Source organism: Elephantulus edwardii, unplaced genomic scaffold (genome assembly GCF_000299155.1).
Source record: "Elephantulus edwardii isolate Elephantulus edwardi_28Jun2011 unplaced genomic scaffold, EleEdw1.0 scaffold00096, whole genome shotgun sequence".
NCBI lineage: Eukaryota > Metazoa > Chordata > Mammalia > Macroscelidea > Macroscelididae > Elephantulus > Elephantulus edwardii.
The window spans coordinates 1,151,021-1,167,703 of record NW_006399846.1 but is presented as its reverse complement, the minus strand read 5'-3'; the positions used below and the strand labels follow the sequence as shown (position 1 = coordinate 1,167,703).

Sequence of the window (16,683 nt, the reverse complement as noted above, 5' to 3'; positions counted from 1 at the left end):
GAGACGGCAGCAGTGAGGCCTGATGGGGCATGGGGTTGCAGTTGTGACCTAGTCACAGTGGGCTCCCCGCCCACCGGGGGCAGGCTCAGCAGTCATGGCTGTGGGAATGGGACACTGGAAGAAACCTCAAATAGTGATGCCTCTTCAAAGTCCCGGAGACCCCAGGGATGGGAGCTATGTCTGCTCCCTCAAGTGGCAGGGCCAGGGATCCCAGTCAGGGGTCATGGGGCCCGGAAGGCATTTTCAGCAGCCGCAGCGGCTGCATTGGCAGCTGCAGTTCGCACCGCGGGGTTAGAAAAGACACCAGCAGCAAATTCTTACTGGGCCTTCTGAAAGCTGGCACCTGTGCGGCGATACAAGGAGTGAATCCGCTTCAGCATCACAATTACCAGCACAGCAATGCCGGTGAAGAGCAGGGCAACCAGAAGCATGAGCACAGCAACAGCAGTGTTGACTTTCAGCACCACTAGAGCCGAGATCCAGCCTCTGAACCCCCAACCTGGGATGCCAATGGCCTGGAGCACAAAAAGTATATCCTGGGCGAAGAAAATGAAGAAGAAAACGAAGACATTGAATGAACTGTCACTCCGGAAAGCCTTGTACATGGGGCGATACCAGCAGACAAAGGAGCAGGGAGTGAAAAGGAGGATCCAGAGGATGGAAAGCCCAAAGCCTGCGCCATTGCTTGTTTCCACACAGAAGCTGGCGAGGCAAGCGAGGAAGTTCAGGAGAAGAGCCAGGGTACTACACATCCAAAGGTAATACATGGTGGACACTGTCTTCTGAAATTCTTGGGGGATCTCCATGGAGATATCCTGGAAAAAGCAGGGCTGGACTGGGCAAAAAGATGGAAGTGGGGGCCAATTGTTTCGTCGAGTAGCTGTGCCCCCTAAGGCGACGTGCTGCAACTCTCATTCCCTCCTGTCCAGCTCCTCTGCCTTCCGGTTGAGCTCTACCTGCTTTTTCAACAACTCAGCTGTGGCTGCTGCAGCTGAGGCCTGAGTGCTGTAGGAGCCATAGTTATTGGGTTCTGTGGGGCTGAGCTTTTTTGAAGGCTGCACGGAAGGAGCTGACGGTGGAGGCATTGTGGAAGAGGAAGGAGTCTGATAGGCTGGTGGTGGCTCCCGGGTTTCAAAAGAGTTGTAGACTTCAAGCATGGCATACTGCTGGATGGGTCTGTGCTGGATCACAGCTGGGTCCTGAAAGGGGTTATCGAGCTCGCTGAACTTGGCGAACGGATTCCCGCCGTCTCGGTTCTGAGCCATGTTTGCAATCGCGGCCTTGGCCGCCTGCAGCCCTCCACGCCCCTGGCGCGGCAGCGGCCAACAATATTAGTTTTATCATTTCCAAATTCTGTTGAATCACCTTTTTTTGGGTATGGGAACAAATATGGGTCTCTGCCATCTTCCAGATTTCTTAGCACAGCCTAGTAAGCATGTCTAGGGGCTGCATTTGTTTGCTGAAACATGTCAATTGGTATCCCATCAATTCCTGGGCCCTTACTTTTTGCCAATGCATTCAGTGCAGCTTGAACGTCTTCCTTATCATTGGTTCTTGATCACATGCCACTTTCTTAAATGATTCAGTGTTGACCAATTCTTTTTGTTTCAATGATTCAGTGTGTTTCTTCTTTTTTTTTAATACTTCCTGCATTATTCAAGATTTTGCTCATAAAATCCCTTCAGTATTGCAACTTAAAGCTTGAATTTTTTTCTTCAGTTCTTTCAACTTAAGAAATGCCAAGTCTGTTTTCCCTTTTTTATTTTCTTTTTCTTTCTTTTTTTTTAGAAGGATTCAGGTTGAATATTCCCTGAAAGTATCTTTTAATTGTCCCATTGCCACAGTGTTTGTCAAAACCGGTTCTGATTAATCTCCTTTGTCAGTGTGTCCTTTGCCATTCCCTATCACTCCTCCCTGAGAGAGATATCATCCTGATTCATAAGGAAAAGGGGATGGCGTATTCTCTTAGCTACTTTCTGCTGAAAAGGGATGCTGTAGGTTTCAGGGTGAAGATCTTCTCTCACTACTCTAAAGGGCCCCTTTGGCAATAGGAAACACGTAGACTATTGTGGAGATTGATTTTGGAATTTAGATGCACTGTTATCAATTGTGCTTAGCCATACATGTTCATATCCTTGAAGATGTATCATGGAACTGTTGTAGCCTAGAAGGCACAAATTTAACTAACAAGTTAAAAGTACATGAGTCAAAAATTAAAAGCAATAATATTCCAAGTAGAGGTTCTAACAGTGGCACACATCAAGTTACAGAGGGAAGGTAGTTCTTAAAATAAAAGGCTTATTGACTAGCACTTTGTCTATTATAGTATAAAGGTTAGGAACCACAAGATGTAGAGGCTCAACTATGTCCTGGAACAAATTCCATCTACCACTGGGTTGTTTTACAGCTCGGAAGTCCACATGCAAGGCAGAGGTGAAGTAAGGAACTGCTTAAGAGGTTTTCTGTCAATTCCAACAACTAAGAAATAGTGAGAAGAGTTGGGACCTCAGAAGGCTTTTAGGACCAAATAATAGGCTCTTGTGTCCAGGAGAAAATGAATATACTTACCAGTAATGTTAATGTTCACCCATGGATCTTCTGGTACTCTTTTTGGTTTTCTAACTCCAACTCCTTGCACATTTTGTTGTAATACTTTGCTTTGTCTTCTTGTGCTGCTCTTTGAAATCTTCTGTTCTGTTCAGCATTTCTTCCTTTTGTTTTGACCTCTCTATGAGCGTGGTGGTATAAATGAAGCTGGAAATGGAATGATAGAATTTTGTATTAAAAATGATTTATACATTGCAAATACCTTTTCTAAAAGACTCAAGTGAAGACTTTACACATGGATCTCACCTGATGGGCTTCATAGGAATCAGATTGACTATATATTTGGAAAAAATTATTGGAGAAGCTCAATTATCAGCAGTCAAAACTAGGCCATAGATAGACTGTGGGTCAGAGGATCAATTACTCATATTTAAATTCAAATTGAGGCCAAATAAAATTAAAATAACTCCATTAGAAAGAACCAAGATATTATTTCTAATCACTTAGATCTGAATTTCATGATCATCTTAACAATAGGTTTGAGACCTTGAACACCAATAAACGAAGACCAGATGAGTTGTGGAATGATATCAAGAATAGCATCCATAAAGAAAGCAAAAAGTCATTACAAAAACAGAGGAGAAAGAAAAAAATGAAATGGGTGTCAGAATAGACTAAAGATTTCACTGAAGCATCGAGAAGCCAAAACAAAAGGAAAACATGTCAAAGTGAAAGAGCTAAACAAACAATTTTGTAGGGCAACTTGGGAAGACAGAGCAAAGTATTATAATGGAATGTGCAGAGAGCAGGAATTAGAGAATAAAAAGGGAAGAACTAACTCTACATTTCTCAAGCTGAAAGAACTGAAAAACAAATTTAAGCCTCATGTTGCAATATTGAAAGATGCTATGGGCAATATACTGAATGACCCAGAAATCATCAAAAGAAGACGGAAGAAATAAAGTCACTGTTCCAGAAAGAATTGATTGGCACTGAAAAAAATTTCAGGAAGTACCATATGAACAAGAGCCAGTGGTAATGAAGAAGGAAGTAGAAACTGTATTTAAGACATTGGCAAAAAAAATAAGGCCCCAGGAATCAATGGGATACCAAATAACTTGTTTCAATTAACAGATGCAGCCTTGGATGCACTCACCAGTCTATGCCAGGAAATTTGGAGGACAGCTGTCTGGCCAACGAATTGGAAGAGGTCCATATTTTTTCCCATTCCCAAGAAAAGTGATCCAACTGACTGTGGAAATTATTGAACAATATCATTGATATCACATGCAAGCAAAGTACTGCTGAAGGTCACTCAAAAACAGCTGGAATGGTACATAGTTAGGGAACTGCCATAAGTTCAAGCAGGATTTAGAAGAGGCCATGGCACCAGGGCCTATCATTGCTGATGTCAGATGGATCTTGGCTGAAAGTAAGGAATACCAGAAGAATGTCTATTTGTGCTTTATTGACTATACAAAGGCATTTAACTGTCTGGACCATGACAAGTTATGGCTGACATTGAGAAGAATGAGAATCCCAGAGCACTTGATTATGTTTATGCAGAACCTATACGTGGACCAGGAGGTTATTGTATGAACAGAGCAGGGGATGACTGAATGGTGTGAAATTGGGAAGAGAGTGTTCCAAGGTTGTATTCTCTCTTCATACCTATTTAATCTGTATGCTGAGCAAATTACCTGAGAACCTGGACTCTGTGAGGAGGAGTGTGGCATCAGGATTGGAGGGAGACTCATCAATAACCTGTGTTATGCAGATGACACAACCTTGCTTGCTTGAGGATTTGAAGTACTTTTTGCAGAAGATCAAGGAATGCAGCCTTCAGTATGGATTGCATCCCAATGTCAGAAAAACAAAGATTCTTACCACTGGACCAAGAGGCAGCATCATGATGGATGGAGAGGAGATTGAAACTGTCAATAGCTTCATCTTGCTTGGATCCACAATTAACACCCTTGATACCAGCAGTCAGGAAATAAGGAGATGCATTGCACTGGGAAAATTTTCAGTTAGAGACCTTTCCAAATTATTGAGGAATAGTGATGTCACTCTGAAGACTAAGGTATGTCTGATTCAGACTACAGTCTTTCCAATTACTTGCTACGCATCTGAGAGCTGGACAATGAATAATGATAACAGAAAAAGAATTGATGGCTTTGAGCTGTGTGTTGGAGAAGATCACTGAAGAGCCATGAACAGAGAAGAGAAGAGAACAAACAGCTACATCTTGGAGATTGTGCAGCCAGAGTGCTCTTTGGAAGCAAGAATGATGAGACTTTGCCTTACATATTTTGGACATGTTGCTTGGAGGTGTTATTCTTTGGAGAAGGACATGATGATGGGAAAGGTGAAGGATCGGCAAAGGAGAGGAAGACCCTCAACTAAGTGGAGTGACTGTTGTAATGGGCTCTTGTGTGTCAGGAAGTGTGAAGATTGCACAGGGTTGAACAGGGTTCAGATCTTTTGTCCATAAGGTCACTATGAGTCATACTTGACTCGATACCACCTAACAACAACATTCTTTTTTTTTCAACAACAACATTCTAATGTTATTTTCAGAGTCTCTTCTAACATTCATTTTGGTCTTTTCTTTCTCCTTTGCTTTTTTCATAGATAATATCCTTGATGTCATCCCATAATTCATATGGTCTTCAGTTACTTCAATTGTAATTGTATTCGGCACATTCTTCTATAATTTCTAATATACAATGCATCCTTATACATATCTACTTCTCACTTATTTGTATGATTAAGTTCAAAACACCATGTTGTTATTGTTATTAAAAAATCAGCTGTACACATAAATAGAGGATGTTGCTGTTGATATGTACTGTAGCATCTGACCCAACTCATAACTGGCCCTCCGGTGGGTTTTCAGAGGCAGTAAATAGCACAGGAGAAGATGATTCACCCTTCTCCCACCAAGCAGCTGATGGATTTGAACCACATGCCTTTGGGTTAGCAGTGCAACTCCTTACCACTAAGCCACCAGAGCTCCTGCAAATGAAGGATAGCTACACAGTTATATGATTGCCAAATTTCACTATTGCTTAACTGGCACATTACATCATTACATAACTATCAGTTCACTGAGAATCATGAACTGGCCAAGTTGACATATAAGGTTAACCATCATACTGTCAACTTCACCACATTCTTCAGCATTCATTACCATCAGATATTGTTAATGTAAAAAATGTAATTGGATATCTTTACTATTGTAAATTAAAAGTGTCATTTAAAACATAATTAATATGTAAAGAATATCTAAAATATATCACATCAACATTGTCAATCGTAAAAGAAAAACATTCTTTAATGATAATAAATCTTCAGTCATTGTTCAAATTTCCCCAACTATCTAATAATACTACTTTATCTGTACTATTTTAATCACAAAAAAATTTAAACTCATGCATTGTATTATTAGTTCCTTAAAACTGTGTAAACATACTAGATGTTCTTCTGGGGAAGGAGAGACAATCTCCTTCTGTACCAGTCGGATCTGATTTGATGGTGCACATGCACACACATACTCCTCCTCCTCTTCCTCCTCCTCCTCCTCCTTCTATAAACACGTATTTTTCTTGCAGTGATTGGTTGAAGGAACCAGGTTTTTGTTCTGTTAACATTTACAAATTCTAAATAGAGGTTAGCTGTTCCATGCTCCTTTTTTCCATGTATTTTTTTGAAATTTTAATTTATTTATTTTTCATTTCAATGAACATCTACAGAGATTTTGGAATTCCATTCATTCATTGTTGCACCCTTCTCCCCGCCCCCCCCACCCCCCCTCTCCCCCCCCCCTCTTTCTCCCCCTCCTGGAAAAGAAAAACTCCCTCATTGGTACACAATCCCCCCAGCGCCTCCCCCAATCCCACCCCCAACCCTAAATATAATCCACTCTGCAACTCTCATTGCGTACTCCTACAATAGACATAATGCCCTACAATATAATACTATTAAACTATTCTCTCCCCCATAGACTTCAATGCCGTAAACATATTTATGTTTCCATGTATTTTTTATACACTTACTCCTAATTTATCAATTATCTTGTTATCTGACATTTTCCATTTACAGTAAGAGTCAAAGTCTACTATCAGGATGTTTTGCATGTCAATGGTATGTATCTGGCAGTAGAGAATATCAAGCTGGGAGAGAAGCATGATGTTAGCTATGATGATTAAGGTTATGTGTCTGCTTGACTGGGTGATGATTCTCAGTGATTGGCAGTTAATGTTATGGTGCAAGTTGGCAGTCATAGATAATTGGTGTAATATATCAGTATATATGTTGTGATCCTCCATTCTGTCATCTGACATAATAATCCTTAATTTTTGCATAATGACCTAGTTTTCAGAACCTAACCATGTTATGTCAACAGAGAACTGCCAGATGTGCAGGCTGGGTTTAGAAGAGGTCGTAGTATTAGGGATATTAATGTTAGATGGATCTTGGCAGAAAGCAGAGAGTACCAGAGGAATGTCTATCTGTGCTTCATTGTCTATGCAAAGGCTTTTGACTGTGTGGGTCACAACAAACTCTGACTCTGAGAAGAATGGGTATCCCAAAACATTTAATCGTGCTTATGCGAAACCTATACTTGGACCAAGAGGCAGTCATCAGAACAGAGCAAGGAGACTCTGCATGATTCAAAATTGGGAAGGGTGTCCTCCAGGGATATATTCTGTCTCCATACTTTTTCAATATGTATGCAGCACAGATCATCCGGGATGCTGGGCTGTACGAGGAGGAATGTGGCATCAAGATTGGTGGAAGAGTATTCAACAACCTGCATTATGCAGATGACACAATCCTGCTCGCTGAAACTGAGGAGGACCTGAAGCACTTGCTGTAGAAGGTCAAGGACTGCAACCTTCAATATGGATTGAAGCTCAACATCAAGAAAACAAAGATTCTCACCACTGGGCCAATTGGCAGCGTCAGTATAGATGGTGAAGAGATTGAGATAGTTAACAGTTTTAGTTTGGCTCCATAGTCAACACTCTGATACCAGCAGCCAGGAAATCAAGAGATGAATTGCATTGAGGGACCTCTCAAGAATACTGAAGAGCAATGACATCAGGCTGGAGACTAAGGTGCGCCTTATCTGGGCTATAGGCTTTGTAATTGTGTGCTATGCATCAGAGAGTTGGACAGTGAATAGGGATGATAGAAAGAGAATTGATGCCTTTGAGCTGTTGTGCTGGAGAAGAGTGTTATATACCATGGACTGCTAGGAGAACAAACAGCTTTGTTCTAGAGAGGGGGAAGCTGGGCTGCTCCTTGGAGTCAAGGATTCTGAAGCTTTGTCTGACATACTTTGGGCATGTTGCAAGGAGGGACTGGTCCTTGGAGAGGGAAATCATGTTTGGGAGAGTGGAGGGACTGAGCAGGAGAGGAAGGCCCTCTATGAGGTGGATTGATTCAGTGATTGGGGTAATGGGAGTAGGTGTGTCGGAGACAGTGAGGTTGGCACAGGATAGAGAAGGTTTTAGGGCTCTTGTACATAGGGTCGCTATGAGTCGCAAGCATCTCGACAGCACATAATAACAACAACAGCCATGTTCATAAAAGAAGAATGAAGAGTATATTGGTGGCTATATTCAGAAGCTTAATCAAGTTCATATTCTGTTTTTTGGTAAGAACATTTTGTAGGTGGTATTTTGCCCCAGTAATAAGGAATATTACTCAGTAGAGGCCAAGAGAGGAGCATGAACTCCTGCCTTCACCTGGCAGCAATGAAGTTAGTTTCCTAGATTCCCTGCCATAGCAATTTCAGATAAAGTCTCTTAAAGAAAGTTTAAATATGATTTAAAATAATATAACTTGATTTTAAAATAAGGAACTCTGGTGGCTCAGTGGTAAGGAATTGTGCTGCCAACCCAAAGGTACATGGTTAGAATCCACCAGCTGCTCTTGGGAGAAAAATTGCAATCTCCTCTATGCTATTTACTGCCTCTGAAAATCTGGTGGAGGGTCAGTTATTAGTCAGTTCTGATTTGATGATATTCAAGAACAATTTAAAAATGTCGGATTGCAATAGTAAATGATACATAATACCAAAAATCAAGAAATTCCAAAATGAAATTAAAAAAATAATCAAGGGGAGCTCTGGTGGCCGAGTGACAAGAAGCTGCACTGTAATCCCAGAGGTACACAGTTCAAATCCACCAGATGCTCTGCCGGAGAAGGAGGGACAATTTCCTCCTGTACCAGTCAGATCTGATTTGATGATACATGAACAAAAAATAATAATAAAAAATAAAATTAAAAAAAAGAATTTAAAAAAATCATCAGTAGATGCCAGCACTAATATAAAAAATTACATGCCAGAGGCATCTGCTGACTTCTTCTAACTCCATAAAGGCAAAAAAGAATCACTATGAGCATCAGTCTATGGCTCATTCCTGTCAAGTAGAGACCAATACCTCTTTTTTCCAATATTTTTACGAGCCATTCTTCCATGATGCTTTCTACTCTGATGTGTTCCATAATTTTTGTGCAATGACACATAGAACTTACAACTAATACTCTCAGTTATAGAGTGTATTAGGAAAGAAGCAATTTACAATTTAGGGTCAGAAAGGCTGAATACAGTTCTCTAATCAGGACAGCTTCTTGGCCATTCCCCCCACACCGGGCAGACCTCTCCATGGTCCTTGGTCTCTCAGCCATTGGTTTCTTGGTTCCTCAGGCCTCTTAGACAGGCCTACTCTCTTTGCTGCTAGAAAAAGTGTGACAAAGCTCTTTAGCTCTACCAATCATGCTCCAGAGTCACCTAACTCTATCAGTATGCTTTTGCCTGAGAGACTTAGTTTGCTCATTCTATAAGTTGACAAGGTTAACTCTGCCAAGTGCCCAGAGGTACTCAATGGTAATTGCCTTTCTTCATGGACTGAAAAGCTCAGTGTGGTATCTCACTTTTCCTTCCTAATTCTACCGTCACCATTTTGCTGCTGCTGATTCTCAACATCTTGTGCTATCCCAGGGTTACAATTCTCTCCAGGAAGTTAATCGCAGAGGGATATTGGGTCCAAAGGATGTACTTGCTCCTAATTCTTCTATCTTGGTAATAGTGAAGTTCCCCTCTTCTGCATCTAGGATGGTTCATTTTAAGCCTAGCAAGATAGCAAAACTAAGCAATCTCCTCATTAGGGATCTACACACCATCTTTGCATGACCCCACTCCAAAGGTGTTAGGAACCTTATTTGCATTGTGAGCAAACTGTTCAGTTTCATTTGTGGACCAAAACACTTGATTTATTTTTTTGGATAGTCCCATCCAAATATTTGGAGAAGGTTATAAGACTCTAACAAGAAAGGCCATATAAAAATGATCCATAGTGCTGCAACTAAGAAGAGAGAGATGTTAGAATTATATGACAAATATTTTAAAGCTGTCCTGACAAAAATGTTTTAGTGAGCAATGAGAAACTCATTTGAAATAAACAAAACAACAAATAGAAAGCCCTAGAAAAGCACCAGATAATATAAAGAAAAGTAAATGAAAATTTAAAACAGAAAAAATATAACTGACATGCAAAGTTTAGTGAATGAGCTCAACATCAGACTAGAGAGTCAAAGGAAAGAATGAATAAATTAGAAAGTTGTTATGTGCCATTGAGTCACTTGCAACTCATACCAACCCTATGTACAAAAGCCCTAAACCCTGCTCTAGCCTGTGCCAATCTTATTGTCTCTGACACACCTACATCTCATTGAGGGTATTCCTCCCTTGCACTGCTCCTCCATCCTCCCAAGCATGAAGTCCCTCTCCAAAGACTGGTCCCACCTTGCAACATACCCAAAGTGTGTTGGATAAAGCTTCAGAATCTTTGCCTCCAAGGAGCAGCCTGGTCTCACCCTCTCTAAGATGAACCTGTTTGTTCTCCTGACAGTACAGAACCACAGCTCAAAGGCATCAGTTCTCCTTCTATCATCCCTAGTCATTATCCAGCTTTATGCATAGCAAGTAATTGCAAAGATTATGGCCTGGATCAGGCACACCTTAGTCTCAAGACTGATATCAATGCTTTTCAGTACTTTGGAGTGGTCTCTGACTTTCCCAATGCAATTTTTCTATTAATTTCCTGAGTCATAATAATCACCCAGTCTGAATAACAGAGACTAGGTGGGGAAAACCATTGAACAAAACCTCAGAAAAAAATTGACTTTCTTTTAAAAAGTGGACAATACTTTTGTTTTGAACTATAAAAATGGTGTAATGAGTACTTGCTTAAGCAACACATATACTAAAATTAGAATGATACAGATAAGATCAGCATGGCCTCTGCACAAGGATGACACAAATACATGAAGCATTCCATATTTTTTTTAAAAAATGGTATATTGACATTATCTTATTTAATTTGCGTTTATAATGTGGATAGAATTATCAGAATCAGCCCAAAGCAATTTCCTGTGAGGGGGAAGTCAGACAGTCTTCCTCTCTCCAACCTTTTTACCAATGCTGACACCAGTTATCTCTTCCAGAGCACTCTTTGTTTCTTGCAGGGTCCAACAATTTATTGCAATGGCGACAGAGAATACGCAGACAACATCCATGATTATGGGGTTTATTTGAGAAGTAACAGGTTATAACTCAGGATTGCTATCAATAGGCTACAATTTAAGATTAGGATCAGGAAGCAGGGAGGCAAAACCTCCCTTCTTCAGTCCAAGATAGTTCTCTCAGCTCCTATCAGCTGTGCAAGCATCCTGTTGGCCCCTCAGTACAGTCCTCTTCTGTTAGCCCTTTACCTTGCCCTGGCACGTGTGAGTAAGCTCTTCAGCTCTGACAACTAGTATCTAGAATCACCTCACTCTGCCAGGGAGGCTTCTGTGTAAATGTACTCAGCTCTTGTGCTCCACGGGTTGGCATGCCCACTGTAGCTTCCTTACTCAGTAGACTGGGAATCCTACCACATCCATCTTACACAGGTCTCCTTACTGTCCAACTACCATTTCTCTGCTGCCAATTCTTGCTATCTTACTTCTCGTCAACTTTTTCTGACTCTGGTGTTACATTTTGTTTGTTTGTTTGTCTCCTGAGTATAGGAGGTTCTCAGTGTATTAATTCTGTGTCCAAAGGACATGCTCCAGTCCTGGCTTTTCTTTCTTCATGGTAATGAGATTCTCTACTCTGGGACTGGCTCTTTTTTAAGACTAATGGATGTCAAAACCAACCAATTCCCTTATTAAGATGCCAAACACCTGATCTACATGATCCTACCTTTAAAGGATACTTTGCATTTTATTTACAACATTAGCAATTGCTGTTCAACACTAATAGCGACCCACAAGAACCTTATTTGCATATCTCACCCAATCATTTTGTAGGAATGACAAGACCATGGCAAGAAAGACCATATAAAAGTGTTTCATCATACCACAAGAACTATTACAAAAGATCTAATATTTGTGTAACAGGTGTTCCAGAAGGAGAGGAAAAAGACAGTGGGGCTAAAAAAGTACTCAAATAAATAATGGCTGAACTTTTCTTTGGCAAGAGACAAAGATTTGTCTTCAGCTTCAAGAAGCTGAGCAAACTTCAAGCAAAATAAACTTTTTAAAATATGTAAAAAAACACATCATGTCCATGATACATCTTCAAGGATATGAACATGTACAGCTAAGCACAATTGATAACAGTGCATCTAAATTCCAAAATCAATCTCCATAATAGTCTATGTGTTTCCTACTGCCAAAGGGGCCCTTTAGAGTAGTGAGAGAAGATCTTCACCCTGAAACCCACAGCATCCCTTTTCAGCAGGAAGTAGCTAAGAGAATACGCCATCCCCTTTTCCTTATGAATCAGGGTGAAGTCTCTCTCAGGGAGGAGTGATAGGGAATGGCAAAGGACATACTGACAAAGGAGATTAATCAGAACTGGCTTTGATAAGCACTGTGGCAATTGGACAATTAAAACAGACATTTGGGGGGGAAGAAGAATGAACTGGAGAGGAGGGTAGAGAAAACAGTGCAACAATGAATGAATGAAAACCCAAAATCTCTGTAAATGTTCATTAAAACTAATAAAATTTAGTAATAATTTTAAAAAAACCCACATCATAATTAAACTTCTGAAAAATGAAGACAGAGTAAACCTCTTCCAAGGAGCCAGAGAAAAATGACAGCTATATGGGTGAAAGCAATTTGAATGCCAGAGAATTTCTGATAAGATGTCATAGAGACCACAAGAAAGTGCCACAAGACTTTTCAAATACAGAACAAAAAAATCTTGTCAACCTAGAACCCTATATATGCAGGAAATATTCATTTAGTGATGAGGGGGAAATAAAGATGAAGAAAAACCTAAGATAACTTTGTCACCCAAAGTGATGACAAAACAATTTTTTTCTAAACAGAAAAGAAATTGTAAAAGAAGGAAACATTACAATACTGTATCAAGAAGGAAGAAAAACTGGGTAAAACATTGTTTTAGAAATAGGCTTTCACCTCATCTAAAATTTTCCAAACTATGTTTTTGACAACTGAATCAAAATTATTATAGTCTGGTGCTCTAAAGTATGTTGCTGTTGTTGTTGTTGATTGCTTCAAGTAGAGCATGACTCATAGCAACCCTATGAACAAATGGCCTGAAGCCTTTCTATAACTATCAACACATATCATAGTTCATAGAATTTCTGGAGACATGTTGTTTAGGAAGTGGATGCTTCCAAACCTGTCTTAAACTGAGCTCTCCACCAAACACTGTCCCCCCATGCATGGATAACCGTTATGGCATTTGACAACCCAACGGCACAAGATTCATCATCACAGCAACCCCTAAATCCTCTAAAGTATGTTGTGCTGTTGTTGTTAAGTGCCATCAAGTCATAGGTGACTCATAGTGACCCTATGAATGAAAGTCCTGGACATCTGTATAACTTTTGTCCTTTCTCCAGGTTCATAGTGTTTCCAGAGACAAGCTATTAAGGAAGTGGATGCCACTTCTGCTTCCACGCTTGTTTTAACCAGGAAGCTCCACCAAACACCGTCCACCATGGGTAACCATCATCACATTTGACACATCAGTGTCACAGTGTTCAGCTTCACAGCAACCACGAGTTTCCTCTCTGTACAACAAGTGGACAGGCCAGGGCTATACGATGTAGAAGAATGTTTCACCAAAAATAATTAAAGACAGGCCTGGGGGGCATGGATTAGAAGCAATGAGTAGAGTAAGTGATTTTACTCACAGAAGATAGCCTTTACTCTATGTGCTAATCTACTGTTTTGCTAAAAGGTGCTCTCACTGGATAGCTGTCATTCAGGGCTTAAAGATTATCTCAGGATGATAGTCTCTGAGAGTTCTCCAGTCTTAACTGGTTCACTAAATCTGAGCTTATAAGAATTTGAGTTCAGGAGAGGAAATATTTTTAAAGAATTAAACTATAAAAGGGGAGACATAAAAATTGTTAAGTTATTATTATTATTTTATTGGTACCATTGAGGCTGCTTCAGCTCACAGTGACCCAACACACAATAGAACAAAACACTGCCCAGTCCTGCAGCCTCTTAACAATCTTTGCTGTGAGTAAGCCTATTTTTGCAGTGGTGATGGTCTCATTGAAAGTCTTCCTCTCTTTGACTGAGCCTCTAGTTTCCTGTGTGCTCTCAAGTTGTGTAGTCTGTAACAGGTTGCACTGCTAACCCAAAGTCCATGCCTCTCTGCAGGTTTGAATCCAACCAAACTTCAGAAGAAAGATGGACACAAAATAACAGAGTTGCAAAGTATATGAGGGGAAAACTGATCTAACTAAAAGACTAAATGGACAACTCTATCTATAATTATAATTGGAGGATTCAACAGCTTTTTCTCAATAAATGAAAAACAACTGTACTGAAAATCAGCAAGGATATGGAACTCAATAATGCCACCAACTAGCAGGATCTAATAGATTTCTATAGACTCTACCACCCCAAAATGGCAGAATAGATAACATCATCAGAGCACACCATATTCTGAGCCACAAAAGAAACCTTGATAAATATAATATAGTTGAAATAATACAGAGTGCATTCACTGACCAAATTAAATCTAACCAGAAAATACAAATGGAAAAATAATAGGAAACTCTCCAAACATTTGGAAATGAAACAATAACTTCTAAATAACCCCTTAAAGCTCAAAGAGAAACTCTCAAGGGATGTGTAAAACAACTATAATTAAATGGAAAATACAACATATCAACATTTGCAGGACATGGTGGAAGCAGTGCTAATATCAGCTGCCACTGAGGTAGCTCTTGATTCCTGGGAGCCCAATGCAAAGATGAAAAGTCTCAATCACCTAAGCTTGTACTTTAAGGACCTAAAGAAAAATCCTAAAGAACAAACAAAAACCTAGCTAAATCTAAATCAAAGATGAGGAGGGCACAGGATGAACAGGGTTCAGATCTTTTGTTCTTAGGGTTAATATGAGTCGTACTCAACTCGATGGCACCTAACAATAACAAAATTAATTACAATTAATTAATAAAATTTATGTAATTAATAGCCATTTTAAAATGAACACAAACTGAGTCACAGATTTAAATATAAAATGGAAACTATAACATTTTTATAAAAACAACAGGGAAAAAATAGGAAACTAGCTAACAAAAGAGGTCTTGGACTTTATAAAAAAAACCCACAATCAATAAAATGAAAAGTTTTTAAATTGGTCTTCATGAAAATTAAAAACTTTTGCTCCCAGTCTGTGGCTTCCCTTTTCACCCTGTTGGAGAAGTTTTTGGAAGTGCTTAGGGATTTGATTCTTAGAAAGTCCCATTCATCTATTTTATCCTCTCCTTGCTGTAGGTTTTTCAGGATGCTTGGAAGACGGTTTATGTTGTGGATTAGGACTTCTAGAGTTCTTCCAAACTTTTCTCTAATGAAGTTTATAGTCCTTGGGTTTAGTCCTAAGTCCTTGCTCCACTTCGAGTTGGTTATTGTTTATGGAGTGAGGTGTGGATCTTGCTTGAGTTTTCTACAGAGAGTTTTCCAATTTTGCCAGCACCATTTATTAAAAAGGCTGTAGCTGCCCCACTTAAATGATTCCATCTCCTTGTCAAAAATCAGTTGACCATAGGGAGATGGGCTGATTTCTGGGTTCTCAACTCTATAAAATACTTGAGCACAACGACAAGATAAAGGTAAATAACCCAATTGAGAAATGGGCACAGGATATGAACAGACACTTCACCAAAGAAGACATTCAGATGGCAAACAAGCACATGAAAAACTGTTCAAAATCCTTAGCTCTAAGAGAGATGCAAATCAAAATAACTATGAGATATCACCTCACCCCAGTAAGAATATAAAAATTTAACAGAACAGCAAACAGCAACTGCTGGTGAGGTTGTGGAGAAACTGGAACCTTTATTCACTGTTGGTGGTAATATAAAATGGTGCAACGACTATGGAAGGCAGTATGGCACTTTCTCAAAAAGTTGGAAATAGGAATACCATTTGACTCAGCAATTCCACTACTGGGAATATACCTTAAAGAAACCAGAACTGCTACCCAAGCAGATATATGCACACCCATGTTTACTGTGGTTTTGTTCACAATAGCAAAGAATTGAAAACAACCCAAGTGTCCATCAACAAAAAATGGATAGAGAAGCTCTGATACGTTCACACAATGAAATACTATGCTGCATTGAAAAACAAGAAGGACATTATGTTGAGTGAAATATCTTAGTCACTAAAGGACAAATATTGCATAGTGCCACTGTTGTAAAGCGGGTCTGACATAGGAGTTGGGGCAGGGGGAATAAGAGGGAATGATTAATGTGTACTGCATTGAAACAGATGAGGGAGAGAACTGTTTAGGAGAAATATATGATTAGGTATTATTATCATGACAAGAGTTCAGAATGAAAGCTACATAGTGGAGTGGACGTGGGGGGGGCATTGTATAACAATGAAATAATTTATTATTTTTTTTATTGTATTGTTTTTACGTGTACCGTCAAATCAGATCTGACTGGTACAGGAGGAGATTGCCCCCTCCTTCTCCAGCAGAGCATCTGGTGGATTTGAACCGCGTACCTCTGGGTTGCAAATACATTTTTTAAGAGACATAAACGCAGGTTATACACATGGATTTCACCTGATGGC

General features: G+C 39.8%; 1 protein-coding gene and 1 pseudogene across 1 annotated transcript in view; one reads left to right on the top strand and one right to left on the bottom strand.

Annotated features, from left to right (window-relative positions):
• Nucleotides 1-221: 221 nt before the first annotated feature.
• LOC102854561 lies at nt 222-1,265 on the bottom strand (annotated as a pseudogene).
• A 13,484-nt stretch (nt 1,266-14,749) lies between these two features.
• CD4 (CD4 molecule) overlaps nt 14,750-16,683 on the top strand; it is a 15,066-nt gene continuing 13,132 nt past the window's right edge. The window contains exon 1 of the mRNA XM_006891351.1: nt 14,750-14,858. Within this exon, the coding sequence (XP_006891413.1) occupies nt 14,750-14,858 (109 nt within the window). The remainder of the gene's footprint in view (nt 14,859-16,683) is intronic.